Source organism: Condylura cristata, unplaced genomic scaffold (genome assembly GCF_000260355.1).
Source record: "Condylura cristata isolate star-nosed mole 26May11 unplaced genomic scaffold, ConCri1.0 scaffold00011, whole genome shotgun sequence".
Classification (NCBI taxonomy): domain Eukaryota; kingdom Metazoa; phylum Chordata; class Mammalia; order Eulipotyphla; family Talpidae; genus Condylura; species Condylura cristata.
The window spans coordinates 36,775,281-36,800,783 of record NW_004567112.1 but is presented as its reverse complement, the minus strand read 5'-3'; the positions used below and the strand labels follow the sequence as shown (position 1 = coordinate 36,800,783).

Below are 25,503 nucleotides of genomic sequence, written 5' to 3'. Positions count from 1 at the left end.
CACATCCCCAACCTGAAAACACTGATAGAAAGGGGAGTGTATGGGTTTCCTGGTTATGAGTTTCTCAAGCTTACCATGGAGTAACTGTTTGCTTTTTGATTAATATGTTGTTTTAGAAAAGAAGAGAGTGCTTAACAGGAGGAGCTGCAAAATTGAACTTTGTTTCCCAGCAGTGAGTGGGAAGAGGGCTCTTCTTAGAATGTCAAGGATATCTGAACCCTAAGGCAGGAGAGCAAGGTTGGGGGACTAAAAATGGCACCTAAATAAGTCTTGGTACGTCTGTACTTTATACCTGTCTGGAGAATTTATAGCCCTGAATTATGAAGGTGCTAAAGATAAGAAGAACTCACCATGTCCATGAAGCACAAAAACAAAACCAGACAAAATGTTAAACCAAATGTATGTCACCTAAATGAGCCTGACTCAAGTTCAGTCAATCCTACTACTTGAGTAAAAAAGCCGCTCATTTATTCCTATTTTTGCCTATACTACCTTCCTTTCTCTAGTCAACATTTAATTTTCAGTACAGATAAAACACAATGAATGTTCTAAATATGAAAAGTAAATCTTATCTCAGGGGCTACCTATGGGTTTCTTTCTCTTCTAACTTTAACTTCTAAATGGTATGAACCATAGAGCTGAGATCACAAGGACTTGAGCAGAGACTGCAAAATTTAGGATTCATAGAGGAAAGTCCACCTGTGAAACTTGTAATGAAAAAACACTTTATTAAATGGGTAATCTAAACTAGAAATGAACACAAACACTCAATATTTATTGAAGAAAAAAAAAGCCTAGGTATGTTCATTAATCTTTCGTTGGCTTACTTGTGGGTCTGTGATCAATGTTGTCAGGCAGCTGCACTCCCATGCTTTGTAAAAGGTTGGAAGCAGGTCCTGCTAGTCCAGCTTGAGAATTATACGATTCCAATATATTTGAAACCAGGTTTAAATCTACATCCACTGGTGTCATAACAGATCCTTCTGCACCAGAATCTTCTTCGTCTGAATTGGTCTGGGACAGAGGTTCCTTCATTACAGAGGGAATAGAGAATCATGGGGTAATATGCAATTAGGTTGGATGGTAATAATAATAAAATGCCTATATCATAAAATGGAATTGCCAATTTATAAAATACTTCTTATCCGTTGTGACAGAAAGGTAAAAATGAAATTTATTAAGGAATTTGATACACATTAAAATTTAGTTTCAGAGACTATAATACTTTGTTCTACGAAATGTTTCTGCGAATCAAATGTATTTCTTCCTGATTTTGAATTATCACAAGGGATACTGTAACCAGAGTTAAGAAGGTACATTTATGGTTTGCCTAAATTTAAAGCAAACACATAAAATAGTGTATAATAAAAAGAAAATGAAAAAAAAAATGAATATTAAAAAAGGAATTAAATTTTCTTCTAGATGAAAGCACCTATATTTTCTTTTCCTTCCCTCAATAAAAATAAAAAGTAAAACAAAGACTCTGAATTACCTGAATTGCTGATTTCATAATGAGTAAAGGATCAAAAAAACTACAGCTTGATGTACAAACCTTTATATCTTTGCTACTCATTGGACCAGCAGCATGTATATTGCTTGGGTGCTCGATAGAAATTTAAGTATCAGGCTCCACCCCAAACCTACATACTCAGAACCTGCATTTTAACAATATCTTTTAAGTGGTACATACTCACATTAAATTGTAAGAAACACTGTTACTTGGTTTTGGCAATACTAGAACTGCTTACAGATTTTAAATGTGGTTTAGATAATTAAAACAAAGGGAATAACGGCCGTCCCTGGTGGCGCAGCGGGTTAAAGCACAGCACTGAGAATCTAAAGCCGCTTCCGCATGAGTTCAATTCCCGCCTGCCCCAGAGGTGGCCACATGGTGCGGCAGACCTCTCCTGACCCGCCCGCTGCTCCCCTCAGCAGTGTACTTCGTTTATATGCCTGTTCTGTTCCCCGCTCTGTCTCTGGTGAAGCCTCTCACTGCCCCTGAGCCTCTGGCCTGTACCCCAGTTCCGTATGCACAAATAAATAAATCTTTAAAAAAAAAAAAAAAAAGGAATAACAAAAATTAACGGCTTGTCGGTTTTAGTGTTATCTCATTTGGTTCTCATACTAATAAGATGACGTGAAGTTATTGATTAATGAATACATTCACAGCGGACAGCTGAACTGAACTGCAAGCCCTAATCCAAGAGACTCGAGGGTCCATTCTCTTTCTACTGTCTTCCTAGGGTTAGATAGTGCTGGTATAAAAAGCAGGGTGAGGCCCTCCCTGGTGGCGCAGTGAGTTAAAGCACAGCACTGAGAATCTAAAACCACTTCCACATGAGTTCGATTCCTACCTGCCCTGGAGGTGACCACATGGCGCAGCAGACCTCTCCTGACCTGCCCGCTGCTCCCCTCAGCAGTGTACTTCATGGATCTGCCTGTTCTGCTCCCCACTCTGTCTCTGGTGAAGCCTCTCACCACCCCTGAGCCTCTGGCCTGTACCCCAGTTCTGTATGCACAAATAAATAAATCTTAAGAAAAAAAAATTTGGCTCGCTCTCTCTTTTTTAATATTGTTTGCATATATGAACTGTTGGGTAGGCCAGAGGCATCAGAGATGAGAGGATTCACCAGAGACAGAGTGGGAAGCAGAGCAAGCAGATTTACTGAAATACAGTGCTAAGAGGAGCAGCAGGTGAGATAGGAGAGGTCTGCTGAGCTATATATGGGTCAACTCCCTGGCAGGGGATTGAACTCAGGGTACTGTGGTGATAACACTGAGACTTAACCACAATGCCAACAGAGAGGCCCTCTTTCTCATATTTTAGAATTAATTGATTAGTGGTATGCAAACACATACTAATTTAAACATAATACATGATTTGTAAATTTTAAATCCTGATAACATAGAATAAGTAATATAATTAAGTTTACATTTAGAAAACTAAATAATCTTTACCCTACGAAAGTTAAGAAAAATATTTTAACAAAAAATTAAATTCATCATAAAATAAAAATAAAGATCTAAGTTTTGCTATCTTTTATTATTAATGAAGAAATTATTATTATTAGAAAGGAAAATAGATTAAAATACATACCATTTGTTTCTGTGTAGTGAAACTTTTGCCAATGCTGGTATGTGCCAGTTCCTGGTCCATCTGGGCCATGTATGACTTAAGACTATCAATAGTTCCTTTTACAGATGCTCCTGTACAGGCCTCTTCACTTTCAAAATCTAAGTCATCATCACTGTCTAAATTTTCAAAGTCTTCTTCCAGATCATCAGAGTCAGACTCATGAGAACTTGGTCCTACACAGATCGCCAAAAAAAAAAGAGTCAATTGGTAATTTTTTAAAGTGACTATACCTTTCAAGAGTATTAAACTATAACCTGCAGAAAACGACCTATATACCAGAAGTTCCTTCCAAAAATAGTATTGCTAGTAGATGTCTGCAGAAAAGTAAACGGGCTGCAAGACTCAGGTTTTTTTTTTTAAATGTGAATCAATTAAAATGTTTTCATTTAAAAACTACATAATTGGGCCCTTCCCAGTGGTGCAGCGGGCTAAAGAACAGCACTGAAGGGCTGAAGGCCACTTTGGCATGAGTTCGATCCCTGGCTGCCCCGTAGGTAACCTACATGGCACGACAGACCAATCCTGGCCTGCCCGCTGCTCCCCTCAGCAATGTACTTCCTCAGTCGGCCTGTTTTGCTCCCCACTCTGTCTCTGGTGAATCCTCTCACTGCCCCTGCACCTCTGGCTGGTACCCCAGTTCTGTATGCATAAATAAATAAGTCTTTAAAAAAAAAACCAAAAACTATATAACACATAAATACATTTTGATGGAAACATTCAATTCACAGAGACACATTGTTTTTCATCTCTCTTCCCAGAGTTAATTATCTTTTAACAATTTGGTATATATCAAACTTTTAACAATTTTCATACAAAAATATAAGTTTTCTAAACACACACACACACATATATTGAACTATGGCTGCTTTTCCACTTTTTTTTATATATATTAAAGGTCATTCTCTGCCAAACAAATAGATGAATTTCATTCTTTATTAAATGCTGGACAGGGCCCTCCCTGGTGTCGCAACAGGTTAAAGCACAGCACTACAAAGCTAACTGAGGCCTCTTCAGCACAAGTTCAATCCATAGCCCACATGGCACAGCAGATCTCTTCTGTCTCATCCACTGCTCCCCTCAGCAGTGTATTTCAGTAGATCTGTCTGTTCTTCTCCCTCCTCTGTCGCTGGTGAATCCTATTACCCCCCATATCTCTGGCCTGTACCCCAGCTCAGTATGCATAAATAAAGAAATCTTTAAAAAAAATGCTGGACAGCATTTCATTATATAGATGTGCTATGATTTATTTAAATATATCCCTTTTGGTGGGAATTTAAGACACTCCATTTCTTGCTACTTTAATATTGTAATCATTATCTTAGCATATATATCATTTTCATACAGTAAATTCCTGGAAGTGAAATTGCTAAGTCAAAATTAGTAAATATTCTAGAGTCCCAAATGCTCTGTGAAAAGAAAACTTACACTCCTACCCCCACAATTTGACAGCACTCATTTCTCCATTAGAAAACTGATTAGCAATTTTCTAAATTTTTGCCAACACGATGGGCAAAAAAAAAAAAGTTCTTATTTTTACTTTGTATTTACTTGCTTACTAAAAATACTAAAGTATTTCCAAATATCTATTAACTAGATTCCCAAGGTACTGCCTATTTATATCCTTTGTTGATTTTGTAATGGCTATTTTTTTTAATAATTATTATTAGGGCATAAGTGCAATAACTTTAAAAGAGAAAGAAAGCAATAAAATACAGTGGCCAAGATAAAATTCTAACAGAGTATTCATTCAAGCAACAAAAATATTAATGAGTGGATAGTGTGTCAGGCGCTGAAGTAGGCAAAAACATTTAAAAAGTCAGAAAGTCATCGTTAAAATCAATTCAAGACCATGAAGAAAAGCAAATATTTTGACTATCAAAAGATTCAATATTCCATTACTCTAGTAACAGCAATACCACTTAAGAGTTTCAAAATGAAAATAAACATCATACTATAACTTACCTAAAACCTTATCAAAATAATTAATGAAAGAATCTGCATCAAAAGTGATTGGCGCCTCAGAAGGTTCTCTGCAAAGTTAAAGGAAAAAAATCAATTTCTCCAGAAATAACTGTGAAATTTTCTTTGAAGTGGTACCATTCTTAGGAATTGCACCAGAAGAGGTAGAGAAAGGAAATGAAATTTAAATTAAAAAAATCCTTTAACTGGGCCCTCCCTGGTGGTACAGCGGGTTAAAACACACCACTAAGAAGCTTAAGTCTTTTCCGTTTGTGTTTTTTCCCCGCCTGCCTCAGAGGTGACCACATGGCGCGGCAGACCTCTCCTGACCCGCCCGCTGCTCCCCTCAGCAGTGTACTTTGTTGATCTGCCTGTTCTGCTCTCCACTCTGTCCCTGGTAAATCCTCTCACCCTCTGCATCTCTGGCCTGTACCCTAGTTCTGTATGAATAAATAAATAAATCTTTAAAAAAAAAAATCCTTTAACTATTCTATTTAGAGACTGAGCCACCTTCTACCTTCCAGAGATAAATTTAGATTTTGCAAAGGAAGTTATCTGAATTATCTAAATAAAGTCATCTGTTTAAGAACAAAATTTTTAAAAATAAGTATAACAGTGTATCTCTGTATTCTTCAAGAATGTAAAGATAAATTTTAATCTTCTCATGAGGTTCAAGAACCACACTAACAAGGATATATCCGCTGTGCAAGTAACAATCTCATCTACATTTTTTCCCTATTGCCAAATGTAACTTCCTATCGCTTCTATTATTATTTCTTCCTCTGATGAACTCCCTACCCCCACTTTTGAGTATAAAATGTCCAATCTGCTTGCAAGATAGGAGATCAGAAGTCTGAGCTTGATTACAGCTAGATGTTAAAGAATTCATAAAGCTCAGAATAAAAGTTTAAAAGACATAAATACATGGTTTCCCTGATAGTAAGATGGTGACTTTTAGATCTACTGAGTGGTGTCTCTGGACAATTTTAAGGATCACAAAGGAATCAGTTAGTAGAAATCTGACTCTAGACCTTAAGTTATCATGGTATCTGACACCAGAAGAGGAAAACAAAGCAGTACAATCATTCACTTAAAATAGAAAACATGAAGGTGATACTGGCAATGATTGGATGATGTCAACATATAGGTGATAATTACCGAGGCAGCTCTGCTCCTTTGTGGGTTGAGACTTTGGATATGAAAGCTTTCATGCTTTCTGAGACTTGAGTTAAGTCATAGTTCTGCTCCTCTCCCTTGGAAGTGGGCTCTGCTTCTTTTTTGCCAGCAGCTTCCTGCAGGAGTTGGTCTAGTTGATCTGGTGAAATATCTAACCACTTATCATCTGAAAAAGAAGGAAGCATGATGCTGCCATACCGACTTATATGACAGGTACTCTCAGGAAAACACCCTAGGACAGTGAAATGCTTTAATCCTTTCTAACTCTTTTGCTCTCTTCTGGTTCACGACTTACCATCTTCTGCAGGAAGATTAGCTGCTTCCTTCTTAAGCTCTTCTATTCCAAATGGCATTTTCTGTAATAAGGTTAAGATTTCTTCACCTGGACTCATAACAAGAACACTACAAAAAAAAAAAAAAGAAAAGATACAGCTATTTTTAAGAGAGCTCAGAATAATCATCACTCCCAAATAATATTTTTAAATTGGAAGAAATCACCTAGTCTAATTTGTTTCTAAACTTTGTTTTAGGATATAGGCTCCTTTTCCTCAAATAAAATTCCACCAGGAATTCTAAGATATAAACGAACTCAAAGAAAAAATTTTTGTACAGCAAAGAAAATCATCAACAAAAGGCACTCTATAGAATGGGGGAATACATTTGCAAACTATATGTCCAAGTAGGGGCTAATATATAAATACATAAAGGGCTCATACAATTCAATATTTAAAAACAATATGATTAAAAAATGGGCAAAGGAATCAAAAAGACAGTTTTCCAAGAAGACATACAAATGGCTAACAGGTGCAAGAAAAATGCCCAACATCACTACTCATTAGCAAAATAAGTCTCAAAATGATGAAATACAATGAAAAGAATGGTTATAATTAAAAAGATAAAAGAAAACAAGTGTTGATGAGGATCTGAAGAAAAGGAAATCCTTGTATACTATAGATGGAAATGTAAATTAGTACAATCAATATGAAAAACAGCATGGAGGTTTCTCAAAAACTGGCAAATCCACTTCTGGATATATAGCCCAAGGAAATGAAAACAGGTTGTCAAAGTGATATTTGCATTCATGTGTTCACTGAAATATAATTCATAATAGCTAAAATTTAGGGGAAAAATATGCATCCACCAATGGTTATGTGTATAAGTACATGGAATATTATTAGTCATGAGAAGAAATAAATCTTACTATATGTGAAACATGAATTTTGAGAGCATTATACTGACTGAAATAAGCTAGACTGTGAAAGACAATATGTCATTGAATTTCTACATGGTATTACTTAAATGTGAAATCTAAAAAAAACAACTCATAGAGACAGTAAAAAATTATAGAGACAAGGGGTTAAAAGAAATAGGGAGCCGCGGGGATTACAATCAAGATGGAAAAAAAAAATGTGCAAAATGATGTAAAAATAAACTTTTGTAATAATTAAAAAAAAAAGAAATAGGGAGAGTTTAATAATAAAAGGTCACAAACTTTCAGCTATAAGAGGAAAGAATTCAATCTAAGGGCATAATATAAAACATGATCACATTGCTTTTGAAATCTACTAAAAGAGAATAAATGTCAGCATCAAAAAACAAAAAAAAAATATGTTAGGTGATGGGTCTATTAGTTAGCCAAAAGGTAGAAATCCTTTCACAATGTATATCAAATCCTTAAGATGTATACTTCAAATTACCTTACAACTTAATTTGCTTATTGTATTTAAAGTTGGAAAGGTAAAAAGAAAAATCATTTTGGTTGAAATGGAGACTAGAAGCCCAAAGAACACCTAATTTGCTTTTGCCTATGCATCGGGCACCATAGAATACCACTATAAAATTGTTGGTCTAGTACAGCTCTCTTTCTATTGATACATATATAGTGGGAAAGAAAAACCCAGAGGAAAGAAATTAAATTTATCTGTTACATGCTAGGCTAGCACTTTTTTTTTTTTTAATATTTATTTATTTATTTGTACAGAACTGGGGTACAGGCCAGAGATGCGGAGGGTGAGAGGATTCACCAGAGACAGAGTGGGGTACAGAACAGGCAGATCGACGAAGTACACTGCTGAGGGGAGCAGCGATCGGGTCAGGAGAGGTCTGACTCGCCATGTGGTCACCTATGGGCAGGCGGGAATCGAACTCATGCGGAAGTGACTTTAGCTTCTCAGTGCTGTGCTTTAACCCGCTGCGCCACCAGGGAGGGCCCAAGGCTAGCACTTTTTAAAACACACTTTCTTATACAGTATTCAAGTAACTACTATATATAGTTCTACATATGAGAAAACCAGAGCCCAGTGAAGTTTAATAACTTTTGCAAGGTCAATTAGTTGGACAGAACAAAGGTTTGAAGGCAGTTTTGGTCATTTTTGCCACTACTATAAATATTTGTTTTCTACTATAAATATGTAGAAATAACTTATATGATGAGTGAGTTAATTTTGTGATGGTGATGTGATTCCACATTGATGAAGCTTTGTCTGAATTATTAGAATGGAGCAAATTAAGTTCTACAATGGAATTGCATTCACTTAATAAATACTGGCATACCTTACTAAATCATGTGGATTATAAGAAGTTGTCTCTATTCCAAATTATATTAATATTACTAGAGGGAAAGAAAAACAAATTATCCTGGCTAGGGAAATAAGAGTCTCATTGTAACACTAATTAAAATATTGGAAAAAATAAAATAACATATTGGACACTTAAACTATTTGTAGTTTTTTTTATTAATAGCAAAAAGATGTTGAGAAGGGGGCCCTCCCTGGTGGCGCAGTGACTTAAAGCACAGCACTAAAACGCTAAAACCATGTCAGCATGACTTCGATCCTTGTCCCAGAGGTGACCCACATGGTGTGGCAGACATCTCCTGACCCACTTGCTACTGACCTCAGCAGTGTACTTCACCAGTCAGTGTATTCTGTGTCCCACTCTGTCTCTGGTGAATCCTCTCACCACCCCTGCACCTCTGGCCTGTACCCACCCAATTCTGTATGCATAAATAAATCAATCTTAAAAAAAAAATGTTGAGTAAATTGTGTTGTGTATATATGCTGAAATGTCAGGCAGCTATCTAAAATTATGCTTCTAAAGGCTTTAATATGAGAACATGTAAGATCATATTGAGTAAAAATTATGGACAGAATGTACAATTTCTACACAGTATGAAAAAATGTATTTAATTAACTAGATAATAGTAAAAAATATCCTGGAAGGCAGTAAGGTCAAAATGACCATACTGGTAGACTCTTTGGTATAAATTTTTTCCTTCTTATATCTTTATCCACTATAGTATGTCACTTTTATAGCACCACCAAAATTTATTATTTTAAAAGAACTAGGGGGCTCCCTGGTGGCCTAGGAATTAAGTCTTGGTACTACCACTGGTATGGCCTGAGTTCAATCACCCACCAGGGAGCTAACTCCCTGTGGCATGGCAGAACTCTCTTGTCTGGCCCACTACTCCCCTGAACAGTGGATTTCAGTAAATGTGTCTGTTCTGCTCCCCACTCTGTCTCTGGTAAATTCTCTCATCACTCTCCTCTGGCCAACACCCCAGTTCTTCTATGCAAAAAAAAAAAAAAAAAAAAGAACTAATTCAACCACCAATCTTTTTATTTTATGAAAGGAGTCCTAAACTTCTTACACATTAGTCTAATTTCTTAACTTCTCTCCAAGATAGTAAGGTAACGCTTTAAACAGCAGAGTGACCCCCTATATGCAAATAAAAATCATTATAAATCCCTTTAGCTTTTTGGCCAGCTTTTCTACTTCCTGACTCTTCTTTATCAGGTTTTATTTCTTTTTTAATGATGCCCTATGAAAGTATCCTATTTTCCACCAATTACTACCATAAAACATGAGAATGGGACAGAGGTGCCACTAGATACTCATGGAAGAGGAGGACTGCTGCAAAGCCATTACCATCGAAATCCACAGACATCTTCTTAGGGTTTAGAGTTCTCTAAATATCAACTCTGGTTCACAAAGTCTTTAAAGACCATTTTACTGTCCAAATATATGGTGTTTGGCATATTTGATAAAATGATGGAAGCTCAAAATCATTTCAATCTAACACAAAAACCAAAGACATGGGTCTCCTTGGTGGTGCAGGGATTAAAGAGACCACTAGCAAGCTATCACCAACCACTGCAGCACATCAGCCAGGGAGCTGACTCACATGGCACAGCAGGCCTCTCCTACCTCGCCCACTGCTCTCTTCAGCAGTGTTTTTCAGTACATCTGCCTGTTCTGCTCACAAGTGTCTCTGGTGAATACTCTCATTTGCTGTACCTCCAGCCTACACCCCAGCAATTGTATACAATAAAAATAAATCCTTCAAAAACAAACACAAAAAAACAAAAACAAAGACAAAGGCAAAAGCAAAAAACACCACCAATAAAACAAAAATATTCTCAAGCCATTTGGGTTTTCAACCATAAAGTATCATATATGAAGCTATTTCTTTCATGTTATTTAATCACTGTATCTTAAATTCAATTTTGCAAATATAAACTTGATTTTCTACAATACTCAAATTTTGACCTTTGATTCCTCAGCTCAGTATGACTTTCACTTGAATTATTTCCTTTGCAACATTTTGACTAGGATGTGCCCTAGGGATAAATAAGATAAATGTGGACTTCATCCACTGTAGTTTCTCTTCTTTCAAGTTTTCCATTACTTCAATTTTTGTCTTCTTTTATTGTTCTCCAGTATCTTTTTTTTTAAGTTTCACATTTATTTATGCCTACAGAACTGGGGTGCAGGCCAGAGGTGCAGGTGTGGTGAGAGGATTCACCAGAGACAAGAGTGAGGAGCAGAACAGGCAGACTGACGAAGTACACTGCTGAGGAAGAGCAGTGGGCAGGTCAGAAGAGGTCTGCCATGCCATGTGGTTACTTCTGGGGTGGGGATCAAACTCATGATAAAGTGGCTTTAGCTTCTAGTGCTGTCCTTTAACCCACTGCACCACAAGGGAGGGCCCTGTTCTCCAGTATCTTTAAAGAATTGTTTTTTAATCTTTTGTCCAAGGTTTGTAATTCAGCATACAGTTAGTTACAAGTTATTCCATCTTTACCAGAACTGAAACTCAACTTCATTAAATTTTAAAAGGCTACCTCCTTTCCTTCAAACCTGTGTTCATTTCTTTCTTCCTCTAGTATAAACTATGGAGTTAAGAATGTTACCCACTGGATGATAACTGCTAGTGCCAACAATCTTCGGTAGCAACACCTCCTCTCCTCCAATCCCAGTCCCATCTGTACTATGATCCTTGCCCCTGTATGCAAACTCCAACTTCTACAACCACCTCAAGAGTAATTACCTCCTTAACTTCTGGCCAATTACCACTCTGCTGCTATGTTTTGGTAGTGGTAAACTCACCTTTCTGGCTGATTTACTGAGATTTGAAAGTAGTTCTTTGCCATTTCTAGCCTTTCTTGGTACTGAGCAGAACCTTCTATTAGTCCCTAAGAAAACAACAACAGCTTATTAGAAAATTATTTACATATCATTAAAACAACAGTTTCATCAGCAACTTTCAGGGAGGCAGCGTATGTCATTCAGGAATCATAAAACTGGACTCAAGAGTCCTTGTTTTGTCATAAATGAACTGGTTTGGGCTTCAGTTTCTTTAACTAAGGGGAGTAGACAAGATGCAGTGGTTAATGCTTTTCATCATTAAGGACTTCTTTACAAATTACAAATATTTCTACCCTTTCCTGTTATGTAATTAGTTATTAAGAAATAACTAATCAATTCATAAAATGAAAGTAATCATAAGTTATTAATTCAGAAAATATGTTATAAATTTAAAAAAAAACACAATCCCAACCTTAACTACATTTCTGCTTTCATCTACATATTTATGGTGACTGGCATTCATACTTATATTTCAACTTCTTTAAAAAATACACAGTTGACCCTTGAACAACAAAGGTTTGAATGTTGAACATCTGCTTAAATACAGACTTCTTTTAACCGTGCTCTTCTTCAGCCCACTCAATGTGAAGCTGATGAAGGTAAAGGTTATCTATTTGTGATTTCTTTTCTCCAACTTAAATTATTGTAAACATTCAGTATACTATATACTGAAGGCTTCATTTTATTGGGAAGGCTTCTGGTCAATAGCAAGCTATTAGTAAAGATTTAGTTTTTTTTTTTTTTTAAATAGCACAATATTTCAAGTGGATTAAAACTGGTATTATTTACAACATAAACTGCCTTTGAATGGGAAATTACTTTTCAGTCTACAAGACTGTAAAGGTCTATAAGATGCTTCTAAATAATATACTACTATAGAAAATGAAGACTGCTTAAATACAAAATGGGGGAAGGGGAGGGCCTATAGATTTTCTTTTCTGATTAACTGCTGTAACACTATCTTTCAGAGAGCTGAGGGAATTTCACATTTTATTTAGATATCATTAGGTGTTAAGCTCTTGCAGGACTACTTTGATAGTGTATGAATTCTGATAGTTTGCTAGCACGGATATGTCTCTTGGGTTCACTACCTCATTAGAACTATTAGTTCTATTCACACTGATTTTGTTACAAATCTTACTAGGGTAAGAGGGAGGTAACTTTGGGCATTTGGGTACACATTCTATTTTAAAACTGTGTATTTGGTTGTCCTAAATTATCCAAGTTTGTGGTGGCTGTGAACTTGTATAGCTTCTGCTTGAAGGTCCCTTTGACACCCATCCTATGGTCTTTATAATTAGCTTATTTTTATGGACTTAACCTCTTTTTGTATGTTTCCTTCACACAGACTATTCAGAGTGACGTTTCTGCATTTAAATTTTTCTATAGCTCTTGGAATACACTCTTTATGATTAAGGCCTGACCAGTTTACAATGTTATCAGCAATGTACAGGAGTATTAATTTCACTATACTTTCAATAGTAATGTTACTTCATATGCTTTTTATAACATATGTAAACAGTATCATTGTGTTCATTATATCTACTTCTATTACTATGAAAGTAAGATATTAGCTGTCTTTTGTAATTTTTAAAATCAATGTCTGCTAATTTTTCTATTAGTTGTCTTCAAGTTTGTTTCATAGATTATGCATTATTATTCATCTGATACAAGTATTAACTTTTACAACTTTATGGAAATGTTATACGTTTTTCTAAAACACTGTAAACAGTTCATAGACATTCCCTCATTACCACTGAACTTCCAAGAATGGCCCCTTTTTAGCTTCAAGTATTTTGTTACATATTAAATATGGACCATAGAATATAAATCTCCTAGCTTGATGTTTCCTGGATTGTACCATTTTTATACAAAAATACATTGAAAATCCTACCTTAAAATAATCATTCTTCTTCAGACTTTCAAGGAAGCCAGTCCAGAGTGGAGAGGTAGTCACAAGGGATTTTTTGGAGTCAGAAAAATGTGGGCTACATTTAGAGCATAAGATCTCAAATCCATGAGCCTGGGTAGAATATACAGAATTTTTATTATTAAGTTATTTTCTTTCCACTTAACCAAGCTCAAGCACTAGGTGACTGGACACATGGGCCTATGGACAGTTACAATATTTTTTTTTTTTAAGATTTATTTATTTGTGCATACAGAACTGGGGTACAGGCCAGAGGCTCAGGGGCGGTGAGAGGCTTCACCAGAGACAGAGTGGGGAACAAAACAGGCAGATCGACGAAGTACACTGCTGAGGGGAGCAGCGGGTGGGTCAGGAGAGGTCTGCCACACCATGTGGTTACCTCCGGGGCTGGTGGGAATCGAACTCATGCAAAAGTGGCTTTAGATTCTCAGTGCTGTGCTTTAACCCGCTGCGCCACCAGGGAGAGCCACAATATTTTTTAATTTTATTAAAAAATCTGACTTTATTGACAAGTTACTCAATTTCCCTGTTACTAAAAGTAATAAAGGAAAAGTAAATACTAAAAAGAAATTGTTTTCTCCAAAAAGACTTCTCTGCTAATTATAAAATCAGAAATTTCTTTTTATAAGTGAATGGAGTATGGCCAGTAACAGAAAGAAATCACTTCATTTTAAGAGCTCAGTTAAGAAATGTAATAAATGCACATGACAAAATAATTAAAAAGGTGAGCCTCTGATTACTCTAGAGGACTAATCTTGCAATATTATGTACATCCTTCCAGAAGTAACCAATGCACTCATGGTTACATGTATGTGTCTGTATATGCATACCCTGCTATTTCATCCCTTTGGTCACTAATCGGCAGCATATACATACACTGTTGTGCACCTTGTTTTGTCATGAGCTATATGCTTTAGAGAACATTTCACATGTACACGTAACAATTTCTCTCTCACCTCATGAAGAAATCACAACTTATCTATTTCTCTACTAATAAATATTTAGGTAGTTTTTGCTACTGCAATGTTGCCATGAATATCCTCACGTCATATGAAATACATTGTCTAGAACTGAAATGCTAAGAGGTGTTGCGCATTTTAAATACTGATGGACAAATTGCTTTAAGAATTGAATCAATTTATATTACTACTAAAAATGTCTCTTTATATAGTTCCATAAATCTAGTATATTTTATTAAACTTTTTGATATTTGCCAAAAAATAGTAAAAAAAAAACAAACACCCTACTTTGTAACTTTAAATTGCATTTAACTATGACCAATGATAACTATTTTTCATGTTTAAATTAAGAATCAATTGCATTTCCTTTTCTGTGGATTATCTGATCCTGGTTTCTAAACTTTGTTTATTAACTGACTAGTATTATTTTTCTCATACTGACTTGTAGGAAAATATAAGGGATTCAGTTTTTTATCAAATAGATTGCAACTATAATACTTTCTCCAGCTTTACTATTCTTTGACTTTATAGGGTGTTTTTTTTTCCCTACACAGAAATGTACAATTTTTATAGAAACAAACTCATTTTTTTAAAGATTTATTTATTTAAAAAAAAAGATTTGTTTCATACGGAACTGGGGTATAGGCCTGAGGTGCAAGGGCAGTGAGAGGATTCGCCACAGACAGAGTAGGGAGCAGAATAAGCAGATTAATGAAGTACACTGCTGAGGGGAGCAGCAGGAGGGTCAGGAGAGGTCTGCCATGCCAACAAATTTATTAACCTTTCTTATATAGCTTTTGGTTTCAAGTAATTCTTAGAAAGGCCTTTCCAAGTCAGATGAGTTCTATATTTTTCTAACTTGTTATGGTTTCATTTTTTTTCATTTAAATATTTGGTCTAACTGAGTTTTAATTTGGTAAAGTCATGAGGGAATCAACTTTTTCAGAAGGGCTCATAACCATTCTATCATAACTAGTTGAATAATCCGTTTTTCCTTATTATTTAAAAAGTCACACTTTACTACATTCTAACATGAGAAAGGTACATTTCTAAACTTCCTATGATGTGCCATTATTCTACTAAGAATCCTTTTACATAAAAGAACAACATTACCAATTTCATGCCCAATTCATGAGCCCGGTACTGGGGATGAGATGGAGGAGGAAGACTGAATCCACTTCGCCGATCTGGCACAAATCTTTGTTGCATCAATTGTGCATACAAACATTTTGTGAAAGTGACCTAGACATTGGGACACAAAAACATGAATCTATTTCTGAAATAACAATTTTTAATATCACTTCATAGTAGTAATAACGCCATTTATGAACTTTAGATTCACATGCAGTGCAAAGATATCTAACCTATACACTTCTTATAGTTAGGCAACACCTTTATTGAAATATAATTTCACATACCATAAAATTTACCTTCACTGTCTACTTACTATGTAGTTATCACTGTGGGAATTCTTATCATTAGCTACATTATGTGGCAATTTTGGTGAATAGAAGATAAAGAATAATTCTTAATTCTCAGGAAATGACAGATGTTTTATTGTTAAGAAGGAAATAATATTTAAATAAGGAAAATATGATCATTAATGGTTAGGAAACACTGAAATATAAAACAGTCAGATCTGAACTTTTTCTCCACTGGATGAAAGAAAAAAATATATATTAACTATGAGAAAACAGAATATTTGCAATTTTTTCAGTGGACAGTTAATATTCAATTCTCTTTTCAGTAAAAAAAAAAAAAAAAAAAAAAAACTAACCAAGAGAGAAATCTTACCAATGCCATTACTCGTGTTTCAGGCAAAAATGTCTTGAAAATACGACAGGCTCGCAGATCAATAGGATCCCTTAGGTAAAATGCCCTAACTGCTGCAGCCACCAATTTGGGGCGCTGCTTCAGTACTGCTACAATGCCAGCTGGAAGGAAGCAGTGTGCTCGATGAAGAGAGGCTTGGATTTTTTCTGGATATCTGTGACAAGTAACAAATACTTATATTTTATGATATGCAAATATCTAGAATTCTTATACCATTTATTTCCTCTTTAAAGTTCTCTTGGTTCACTCAATAGTGAAATGTAGAGTGAGTGACAAGAAAGTTTAAAATTCTGTGTATGTGAAAGATTGTAGGAAAGGTGTGGGGAAGAGAAAAGTGGTTCCAAAAAAGAAAACAAAAACCCTATTATACTTTGGAATAAGTATAAAATCAGTTTATTCTTTTAAAAAATCAAACAAATGTAGTGAAACAAAACTAAAAGTCATATATTGTTAGGATTTATGGTCTGAACATTTAATAGTCAAATTTGAATGGCTGAAACAATATTATAAAGCTAAGACTCTCTCTTCCAAATACAGCCTAAATTATCCTACCAAAATCAAGAGAGTTTTCTATACACCTCCAGAACCACATGATAAATCTGAGTACATTGTACTTCCTGACATTTTCATTCCCAAAGGTTTCTAAATTTTTATATGTGCATATCAATAATACTTACAATAGCTAAGGTAAATAAATAAGAAAATTCGGGACTGAATTAGCATATTTTTGAATTAAAGACATTTGTTTCTTGATTTTAAAATAAGGTGTCTAATTTGTTAGTAAAATTTTTTCGTAAATTTCAAGAAGGATTAAGACAATGAAAATTAGTCTACGACAAAGAAATTCTGTATTTAGCGAAAGACGTGAATTGTACAAGCTTCCTCAATAAATAATACAAGTGTTGTTTTTCTTACCCTCTGATACGCCTATGCACAACAGCTCGTATAGATTCTGAAGCCAAAATTTTTTCCGGGTGTGTTGAGATTATATTCAGTGCTTGTCGGATTGTTAAGGGTGTGGTGGGTAACCAGGATACTGCTTCTGCTTTCTTAGGTATAGGAATAATGCACAACTCCCCATGGTGGAAAAACACCTACAAAATGATAACATTTAAATTTTCATCCTAGGCACTGACTACTCCACTGAAGAAATGCCATGACCTGATGTCAAGTCTGTAAACTTTCCAAATTTTGATATACTTACCCTGTTGGTACTATTATCAGGATCCAACCACTTAGGGAGAAAGTCAGCAGCTTCTATTAACAAGAATTCCCCATCATTATCTTCAATCCTAAAACAAAAGGAATTTAAATTTGCACTTAAAAGCACATATTTGCTATCAACCAAAATGGACTCATTGTAATACACTGTTTCTTTTATTTTAGTTAATATCTGAGTATGTATTATCTAGAATAAAGCAACATTATACTACTAAGTACTAAAAGAGACCATTAAGAAGGGAAGAAAGTAAATATATAAATAACAGTAAAAATATGAGAAAATAAACAAAGTACTATAGTTTTAAAAGAAAAAAAACATCATCTCTAGCCAAGATTAGAACAGTCTTTGTGGAAGAAGTGCTATCGATGACTTGAAGGAAAATGTTTTCCCTTATTTGCATCACTTTCTAAAATTCAAATTTCTGAATAGGTAATAGGATCATATAAAGTACACAATGAAAAAGTCTTCTTCCCACTTTTGTCCCTGTATGCCCAATTCCCTCCCCTTGATTACTATTTCTTATTTATCCTTCAGAATATATGTCCAATTTAGCTAACAGGCAGATACACACTTATTTTCTCCTCTTATCTCCTCTTATCTTAGTATATTTTATATAATGTTCTTGGTTTTTTCACTTTTAATGGGTAGAAAGCAGTGATATTCTTGGAAAAGAGAACAGCATAAGGAAAAACCATAGGTTGGCAACATAAGATGGATATTTGGAGAACAACCAGTAAAGAAGATATAAAAAAAGTGATTCCATTTTTTGAAGAGCTTTAAATATTAGCAGCTCAGTGAGAAAAAGCTTAGTTTTACAGACAAAACTTTGAAAGATATTATTATATTGAAATTTCAAATATATACAAAAATATATGTAAAACGAACTGTACCCATCACCTGTTTTCTAGTATTAATTCATGGCCATCCTTATCTATTATATCTTTCCCTATTCTCTATCACATGGGATGATTATTTAAGCAATCTCCAATGCTGTGACATTAAGAAGTAAACCTGGGCCCTCCCCCGTGGCACAATGGGTTAAAGGGCAACACTGCAAGCTAGCCACAGCCACTTCAGTGCGAGTTCGATCCCTGGCTAGGGAGCTATCCACATGGTGCAGCAGACATCAGCTGTCTCGCTTGTTGCTTCCCTCAACAGTGTATTTCGTCAGTCTGCCTGTCCTTTTCCCCACGCAATCTCTGGTGAATCCTCTCACTGCCCTTGAACCTCTGGCCTGTACCTTAGTTCTGTATGCATAGATAAATAAATCTTTAAAAAAAAAAGTACACCGGCCCTTCCTGGTGGTGCAGCGGGTTAAAGCATAGCACTGAGAAGCTTAAGCCACTTCCGCATTTCGACCCCCGCTTGCCCCAGAGGTGACCACATGGCATGGCAGACCTCTCCTGACCCGCCCGCTGCTCCCGTCAGCAGTGTACTTCGTCAATCTGCCTGTTCTGCTCCCCACTCTGTCTCTGGTGAATCCTCTCACCCTCCGCATCTCTGGCCTGTACCTCAGTTCTGTATGAATAAATAAAATCTTTAAAAAAAAAAAGTAAACCTAAGAGATAAAAACTATAATTTTAAACATTACTATTACCATTCTAAAAATAATTAGTGATCTTTTCTAATAAATGGGTTATACAAAATAAACTTTTTTAAAGATCCACAAGACATATAATGGTGACTACTTTTGGGAAGCCAGAGCACTATATCTTTTTGTACTCTTTGCTTCTTTTATAAGAATTAAAAAACCTAAACTAAGTAGGTTTTGCTTGAAAAATTTCAGAAGCTGACCTCTCTAGTGATACTTCAAATCTTCCTCAAGAAAAGGAATTCAAAAGAGAAAAGAAAGGCACAAAAGTCATTTTAAAAATTTATGATCCAAATTTGTACAATTTCTTCTAGACTACAGGAAAAAATAAACAAAATTGATAAAAATATAGTCAGTTTCTGTTTGGAGGTTTCTCAAACTACTAAAAATGGAGCTTCCACATGACCCAGCAATCCCACTGCTAGGTATCTACCCAAAAGACACAAAAACACTGATTCAAAAAGACACCTGCACCCCCATATTTATTGATACTTTATTTACAATAGGAAAGACATGAAATGAACCCAAATGCCCAAAAGTGGATGACTAGATTAAAAATATGTGGTAAATATACACAATGGACTATTACTCAACAATCAAAAATGATAAATACATGCCTTTTGCAGCAACATCAAAGGAGCTGGAAGGGATCATGTTTAGTGAAATAAGCCAGAAAGAAAAAGAAAAATACTGGATGGTTTCACTCATAGAAGGAGTATAAAGGACCAGGGGAGAAAATAATAATAATAATGAACAACTATATACCAGAGACATGTTAACAGGGGTGGGATCCAAAATGGGGTGGGGGGGCTATGGTGATGACACATGGGTGAATTGATGGTGGGAAGCCCATGGGGATTAAACCTGAGATGGAAAAAGGCATAAAATGATGTGAAAATAAATTATATTATTTAAAAAAAAATACAGTCAGTTTCAACAGAATTGTTTTAGAATTACTAAAATAACTATAATACCGGCACTCCCTGGTGGCACAGCGGGTTAAAGCACAGCACTGAGAATCTAAAGCTGCTTCCACATGAGTTCGATTCCCATCTGCCCTGGAGGTGAGCACATGGTGTGGCAGACCTCTCCTGACACACCCGCTGCTCCCCTCAGCAGCGTACTTCATTGATCTGCCTGTTCTGCTCCCCACTCTGTCTCTGGTGAAGCCTCTCACCGCCCCTGAGCCTCTGGCCTGTACCCCAGTTCTGTATTCACAAATAAATAAATCTAAAAAAACCCAAAAAACTATAATACCTTGCCACTAACTCAGGAAATTCCTTTGTAATTTGTGTTAATATATAAACAATAAACCATTCATCTTCAATGTTATCTCCAAACTTTGTAATGCCAAATATATGCGCAGGGACAGCTCCTAAAAACAAGACAAAAACAAAACAAATTTGTCAGTGGAAATAAAAATATAAGTTATTCAACTAAACATTCATTGACTGACTATGCTCTAGCTATTACACTAGAAACTGAGGTTGGGGTTCTCCTTGGTGGCACAGTGGGTTAAAGTGCAGCACTGTGAAGCTAGCCACAGAGGTGCAGCTGCTTCAGTGGATCCCCACCCTGAGGTGATCCAGACCTCTCCTGTCTCACTACTGCTCCCTTCAATAGTGTACTTCATCAATCTGCCTGTTCTGCTCCCCACTCTGACTCTGGTGAATCCTCTCACTGCCCCTGCACCTCTGGCTTGTACCTACCCAGAGTTCTGTATGCATAAATAAATCTTTAAAAATAAAAAAAGGAACTGAAGTTGCATTCTTGAAAAAGACAGAAGTCTACTCTTGAAGTTCTAGAGAACAAGAGATAGACAACCAAGCCATCTTAAAACAAGATGATGGCCCTCCCTGGTGGCACAGTGGGATAAAGCACAAGCACTAAGCAGCTAAAGCCACTTCCTCATGAGTTTGATCCCCACCTGCCCTGGAGGGGATCCACAAAACACAGCAGACCTCTCCTGACCTGCCCGCTGCGCCCCTCAGTATTGTACTTTGTCAATCTGCCTGTTCTGCTCCCTACTCTGTCTCTGGTGAATCCTTTCACTGCCCCTGCACCTCTGGCCTGTACCCCAGTTCTGTATGAACAAATAAATAAATCTTAAAAAAAACACCAAAAAACAAGATGAACAGGTAGACATTGACATTATGCTCACATACTATGTGAGCATAAAGGATATGATACTGGAACTACACTCATTTAATGATCAAGAGTAGGCTTCTGAAAAAGAACAGGAAAAAGTAGAAAAAAAAAGAAACATGTACAAAGGCACAGTGATGAATGACAGGCAAGCAAGTGCTCTGGGAGTAATTTTCAACTAAGTACACTGTCCAAAAATATGGGGAAATAATCACATACTCTTAACCAACCAGTGGGTCAAAGAATAAATAACAAGGGAATTAAACATATTTTGAGACAAAAAATAAGAGTAAACTAAAACTTGTGGAAAAAGAACAAACTTGGCTGGTTTGTTGAAAAAGATCAACAAAATTGACAAAATACTTCAATTAACTAAGAAAAAAAGACTCAAATAATCAGAAATGAAAGAGTGGATATATTTTACTACAGAAATAAAAGGTACTCTAGCAGAACACTATAAAAAATCATACAGCAAACTGGATAACCTATAAGAAATTAGTAAGTTACCAGAAACACACAACCAATCAAGAACAGATTGTGAATAAACAAAAAGTCTGAATAAACTACTAACTAGTAAGGAAGTTAAATTTAGTAATTTAGTAAAAATTTCCCAACAAAGAATGTTCAATGACTTCATGAAACATTAGCACCAATATTTCTCAAATGCTTACAAAAAATTGAAGGTAACACTCCCAAATTAATTTGATGAGATCAGTATTATACTAATGCAAAACCCAAAAACAAACAAGAAAACTATAGAACAAATCCCAGATAAACACTAATACAGAAACCCTGAAAAAAAAAATTAGCAAATGGAATTCAACAGCACACTAAAAGGAGTACTCATAGAATGGAGTTTATTCCTAGAATGCAAGGTTAGTTTCAACACAAAAATTAATTGATGTAGTACGTTTATAGCCTGAAGATCAAACAAACGCACGACAAAGTATCTCAATAGCTGTCATGGCAGAAAACAGGTGGGAAAAAGGGCTCACCCAAATCCTCTCTACTCCAACTCTTCCAAGTTCCTTAACTAGACTCCACTTAAGAGTCTCTCTTTATTTGCCTTATACGTTAAACTTCAATTTGAACTTCATCATGAAGCAATGGGAATATGTTGAAAGGTGATGCTAGGCAGGAGAGTGACATGATCAAATTTGTGTTTAAAAGGTAACTGGCAGCAGTGTGAGGAAATGTAAACACCAAGAACAGATTTATTTTTTCAGATGAAGAGAGCTTAGTCAAACAGATACAAGTTATAAAATATTACCCCTGTCATGTTTTAGGAATAATCACACTAGGATTTTAGCACCTTTAACTAAATATGGTGAAGGGAGAAGTTGAATATGATTCTGAATTACTAACCAGCTAGGCTAACTAGGTGAGAGCAATGCCATAAAGCAAGATGAAGAAACATTAGGTAAAAAATAATTTTCTAGAAAAAAATGAGTTGGTTTCGGATGTGTTTTGCTAAGTGACAGTGTTCTTGTCACAAAAAAATATGTGTTTCAGTGAATAGTTGTTCAATAAAACTAACAGTAGGGAAGACATCTGGAAACTGCAAATTAAAATATAAGAAATGAACAATAAATTGAGAACCAAATGGATGGTATTACAAGTTGCCAGACTCTTGAAACAAGACCCCATATAAGTCACTGCATTAAAAAAGCCTTGGTCATCTATCCATGATTCATTTTATCAAGCAACAAGAGATAAGACACAGTGTAATATTTGGTCAGACATCAGATACTAAGTACTGACAACACAGAGAAGCAGGAAAGGAAATACAAAAATGCTTCTGAGTGGCAAATGGTGATAAAGTACAATTGTTCCTCTTTATAAGTCAGGCAGAACCACTTTTAGATACTTATCAAAACAACTATGTAAAACTGGCAGCCTATTAACATATTATCAATAGTGATAGTAAAATAAACTATTTATTACAGATACCGAGATACTTTACGGCATAGGAAAGAATAAATTTCAAAAGGATAGCCATAGTTTAATGACAATGAGTATATGTTATTTCCTAGGTAATGACTATTAGGAATCTTTCATCAATATGAATTAAAATTTGTTTAAGGTTTTAACTGAAATGGGCAAGCATTACTAATCTAAAAAAGTTCAAGACATAAATCAGACAACATAAATTATCTACGGGCTGCTGCTTTACACCACTGCTATTTGAATATTAAAGATCATACATATCAAATAAAAAATAGCTAAGAGGTTACCTTTCCCAGATTTATATTTGAGGTTGAAAGGTTGATTCTGCCAAATATAGGGAGCCAGCATAGATGCAAACTGGGTCATTATTCTCTCAATATACATCTGAAGAATTTCTTCCTGTTTTTCTGGGTTTCTTGGTTCATCTGGTATCAGAAACAGTTGGTATTCCACAGTTTCTTCCACGGTAGCAAGCTTCATATTTTTCTCCATTCTTGAAAAATAATTTAAAATGTCAATAATATAAAACATAGAGAATAATGTAGAATATCTCAGTTCCTGAAACATTCTTGGTAATACTGCTTTCCAAAATTCAATTATCTACATACCAACACCATGATTTTTGCCTTGACCTTGTACAAACTCCAGTAACATTTGATATATTCAGTATTCTTCTAATGACATTTTTATACTTCAAGTATGCTCTTTATACTTAGTTGTTGGAGGAACTTTTTTGTTTGTTTATTTTTTAAAGATCTACTTTATTTTTTATGCATATAAGAGCTGGGATGTAGGCCAGAGGTGGGAGGAAGGATGTGGTTGTGAGAGGGTTCACCAGAAAGAATGGAGAGCAAAGGCGGATTGACTGAAATTCACTGCTGAGGGGAGCAGGCCACGACAGGAAGAATCTGCTGCACCATGTGGGTCACCTCCCTGAGTGGGGATGGATCTTGTGCTGTGGCTGGCGATAATTGATAGTGCTTAGACTAAATCCCTTACACCATCAGAGAGGGCCTAAGTAAACTTCTGACGTAATACAGTGAAGGGAAATCCAAAAGGACATTCCAAAATTAGCTATTATTTAAGAGCAAAATATAAAACGACTGGCCTTGTTGTAATAGTGGTGTAACATACTTTCAGACACTGCAAAATCTGTTTAAATATATCAAAAATTCTGATTCTATCACCAATTACAAATATCACTTTGGTCATTCAGTTTCTGGGTTTTATCCCCTTAATTCTAGAATAAGAGAATTACTCTCTCATTGTAAAACCCCAGTTTAGCTTTTTCAACGCTCAAGGGCAACAGACCTTACTCCACAGTTTGTTTCCTTTTATGTACTTTGTGAGGCACAAGAGGAGTTAAAAACAAGGCATTCATGTCCTATCATCTCACCCACAAATATTCAGTCATTTGTCCACATTTCTCTATCCTACAAGTATCTATCCTAAATTTTGCCCCTTTTCCTCTCTCAGGTGATACAGCAGGCATATGCTAACAGAAGTGGTAGAGATCTCTTTACATGGTAGAGTACTAGCTTACAATTGCCAGAAGAAGCTTGGTAAAGTAAGGCACTGCACTGGGTAGTCCACGCAAAGGAAGCGATTCGACTTTGATGCTTAATCAGATTTCTGATGGAATAACACAAGGTACAGAGGAATCTGTACGTCGAACAAGTCTCTCATTCACCAAGGTCTGGCCAAATCGTTATTTGTCCTTCCAACCTATTCAACCTACCCATCCCATAATGCTAGACACACCTGATTTGAAGAATTTAGTGTCAGAATGAAAAGTATTTTGAAATCATTCAGGTCCTCACTGTACAGATGAGAAAATCAGGAGCAATGAAAGAAAAACGACGGAACAGTAACGGTCAGAATTGGAGTCCAGTGCTCTTAGATTACGTTCCCTCCCATCTGACAAAATGAAGCCACTTCCGTTACTGTCGTAGGGCCTCTCCAGCTCGTCTGTCACTGCACCTCTCCTCAGTCGCCTCTCCCAATGTGTGAAGTGTCAGACGCCGTCAACCTTCGCCAAATTCTGGCTTTGACGCGATCCGGACGCGGGTCTAGGACTTCGGGCTAGCAAAAGATTTGAGGTAGTTTCAGATAACCTCGCGGCTCCGGAACTCCCGGCGTTGTCACTGCTATGCTTCCGCCGGAGCACTAAGCCGT

At 35.9% G+C, this 25,503-nt stretch overlaps 1 protein-coding gene and 1 pseudogene across 1 annotated transcript; both read right to left on the bottom strand.

Moving 5' to 3' along the window:
- Positions 1 to 665: 665 nt before the first annotated feature.
- Positions 666 to 25,460, bottom strand: ECD (ecdysoneless homolog (Drosophila)). The gene is made up of 14 exons (XM_004680777.2): positions 25,090 to 25,460; positions 23,616 to 23,821; positions 20,494 to 20,611; positions 17,628 to 17,715; positions 17,339 to 17,517; positions 16,385 to 16,577; positions 15,704 to 15,832; positions 13,596 to 13,724; positions 11,663 to 11,748; positions 6,567 to 6,673; positions 6,254 to 6,437; positions 5,099 to 5,166; positions 3,098 to 3,309; positions 666 to 1,029 (listed from the first exon to the last, which is right to left on the bottom strand). Exons 2-14 carry the CDS (start codon positions 23,818 to 23,820, stop codon positions 808 to 810), a joined length of 1,920 nt encoding a protein of 639 aa, XP_004680834.1. The 5' UTR covers position 23,821; positions 25,090 to 25,460; the 3' UTR covers positions 666 to 807.
- Positions 12,644 to 13,583, bottom strand: LOC105853491 (annotated as a pseudogene).
- Positions 25,461 to 25,503: the final 43 nt, after the last annotated feature.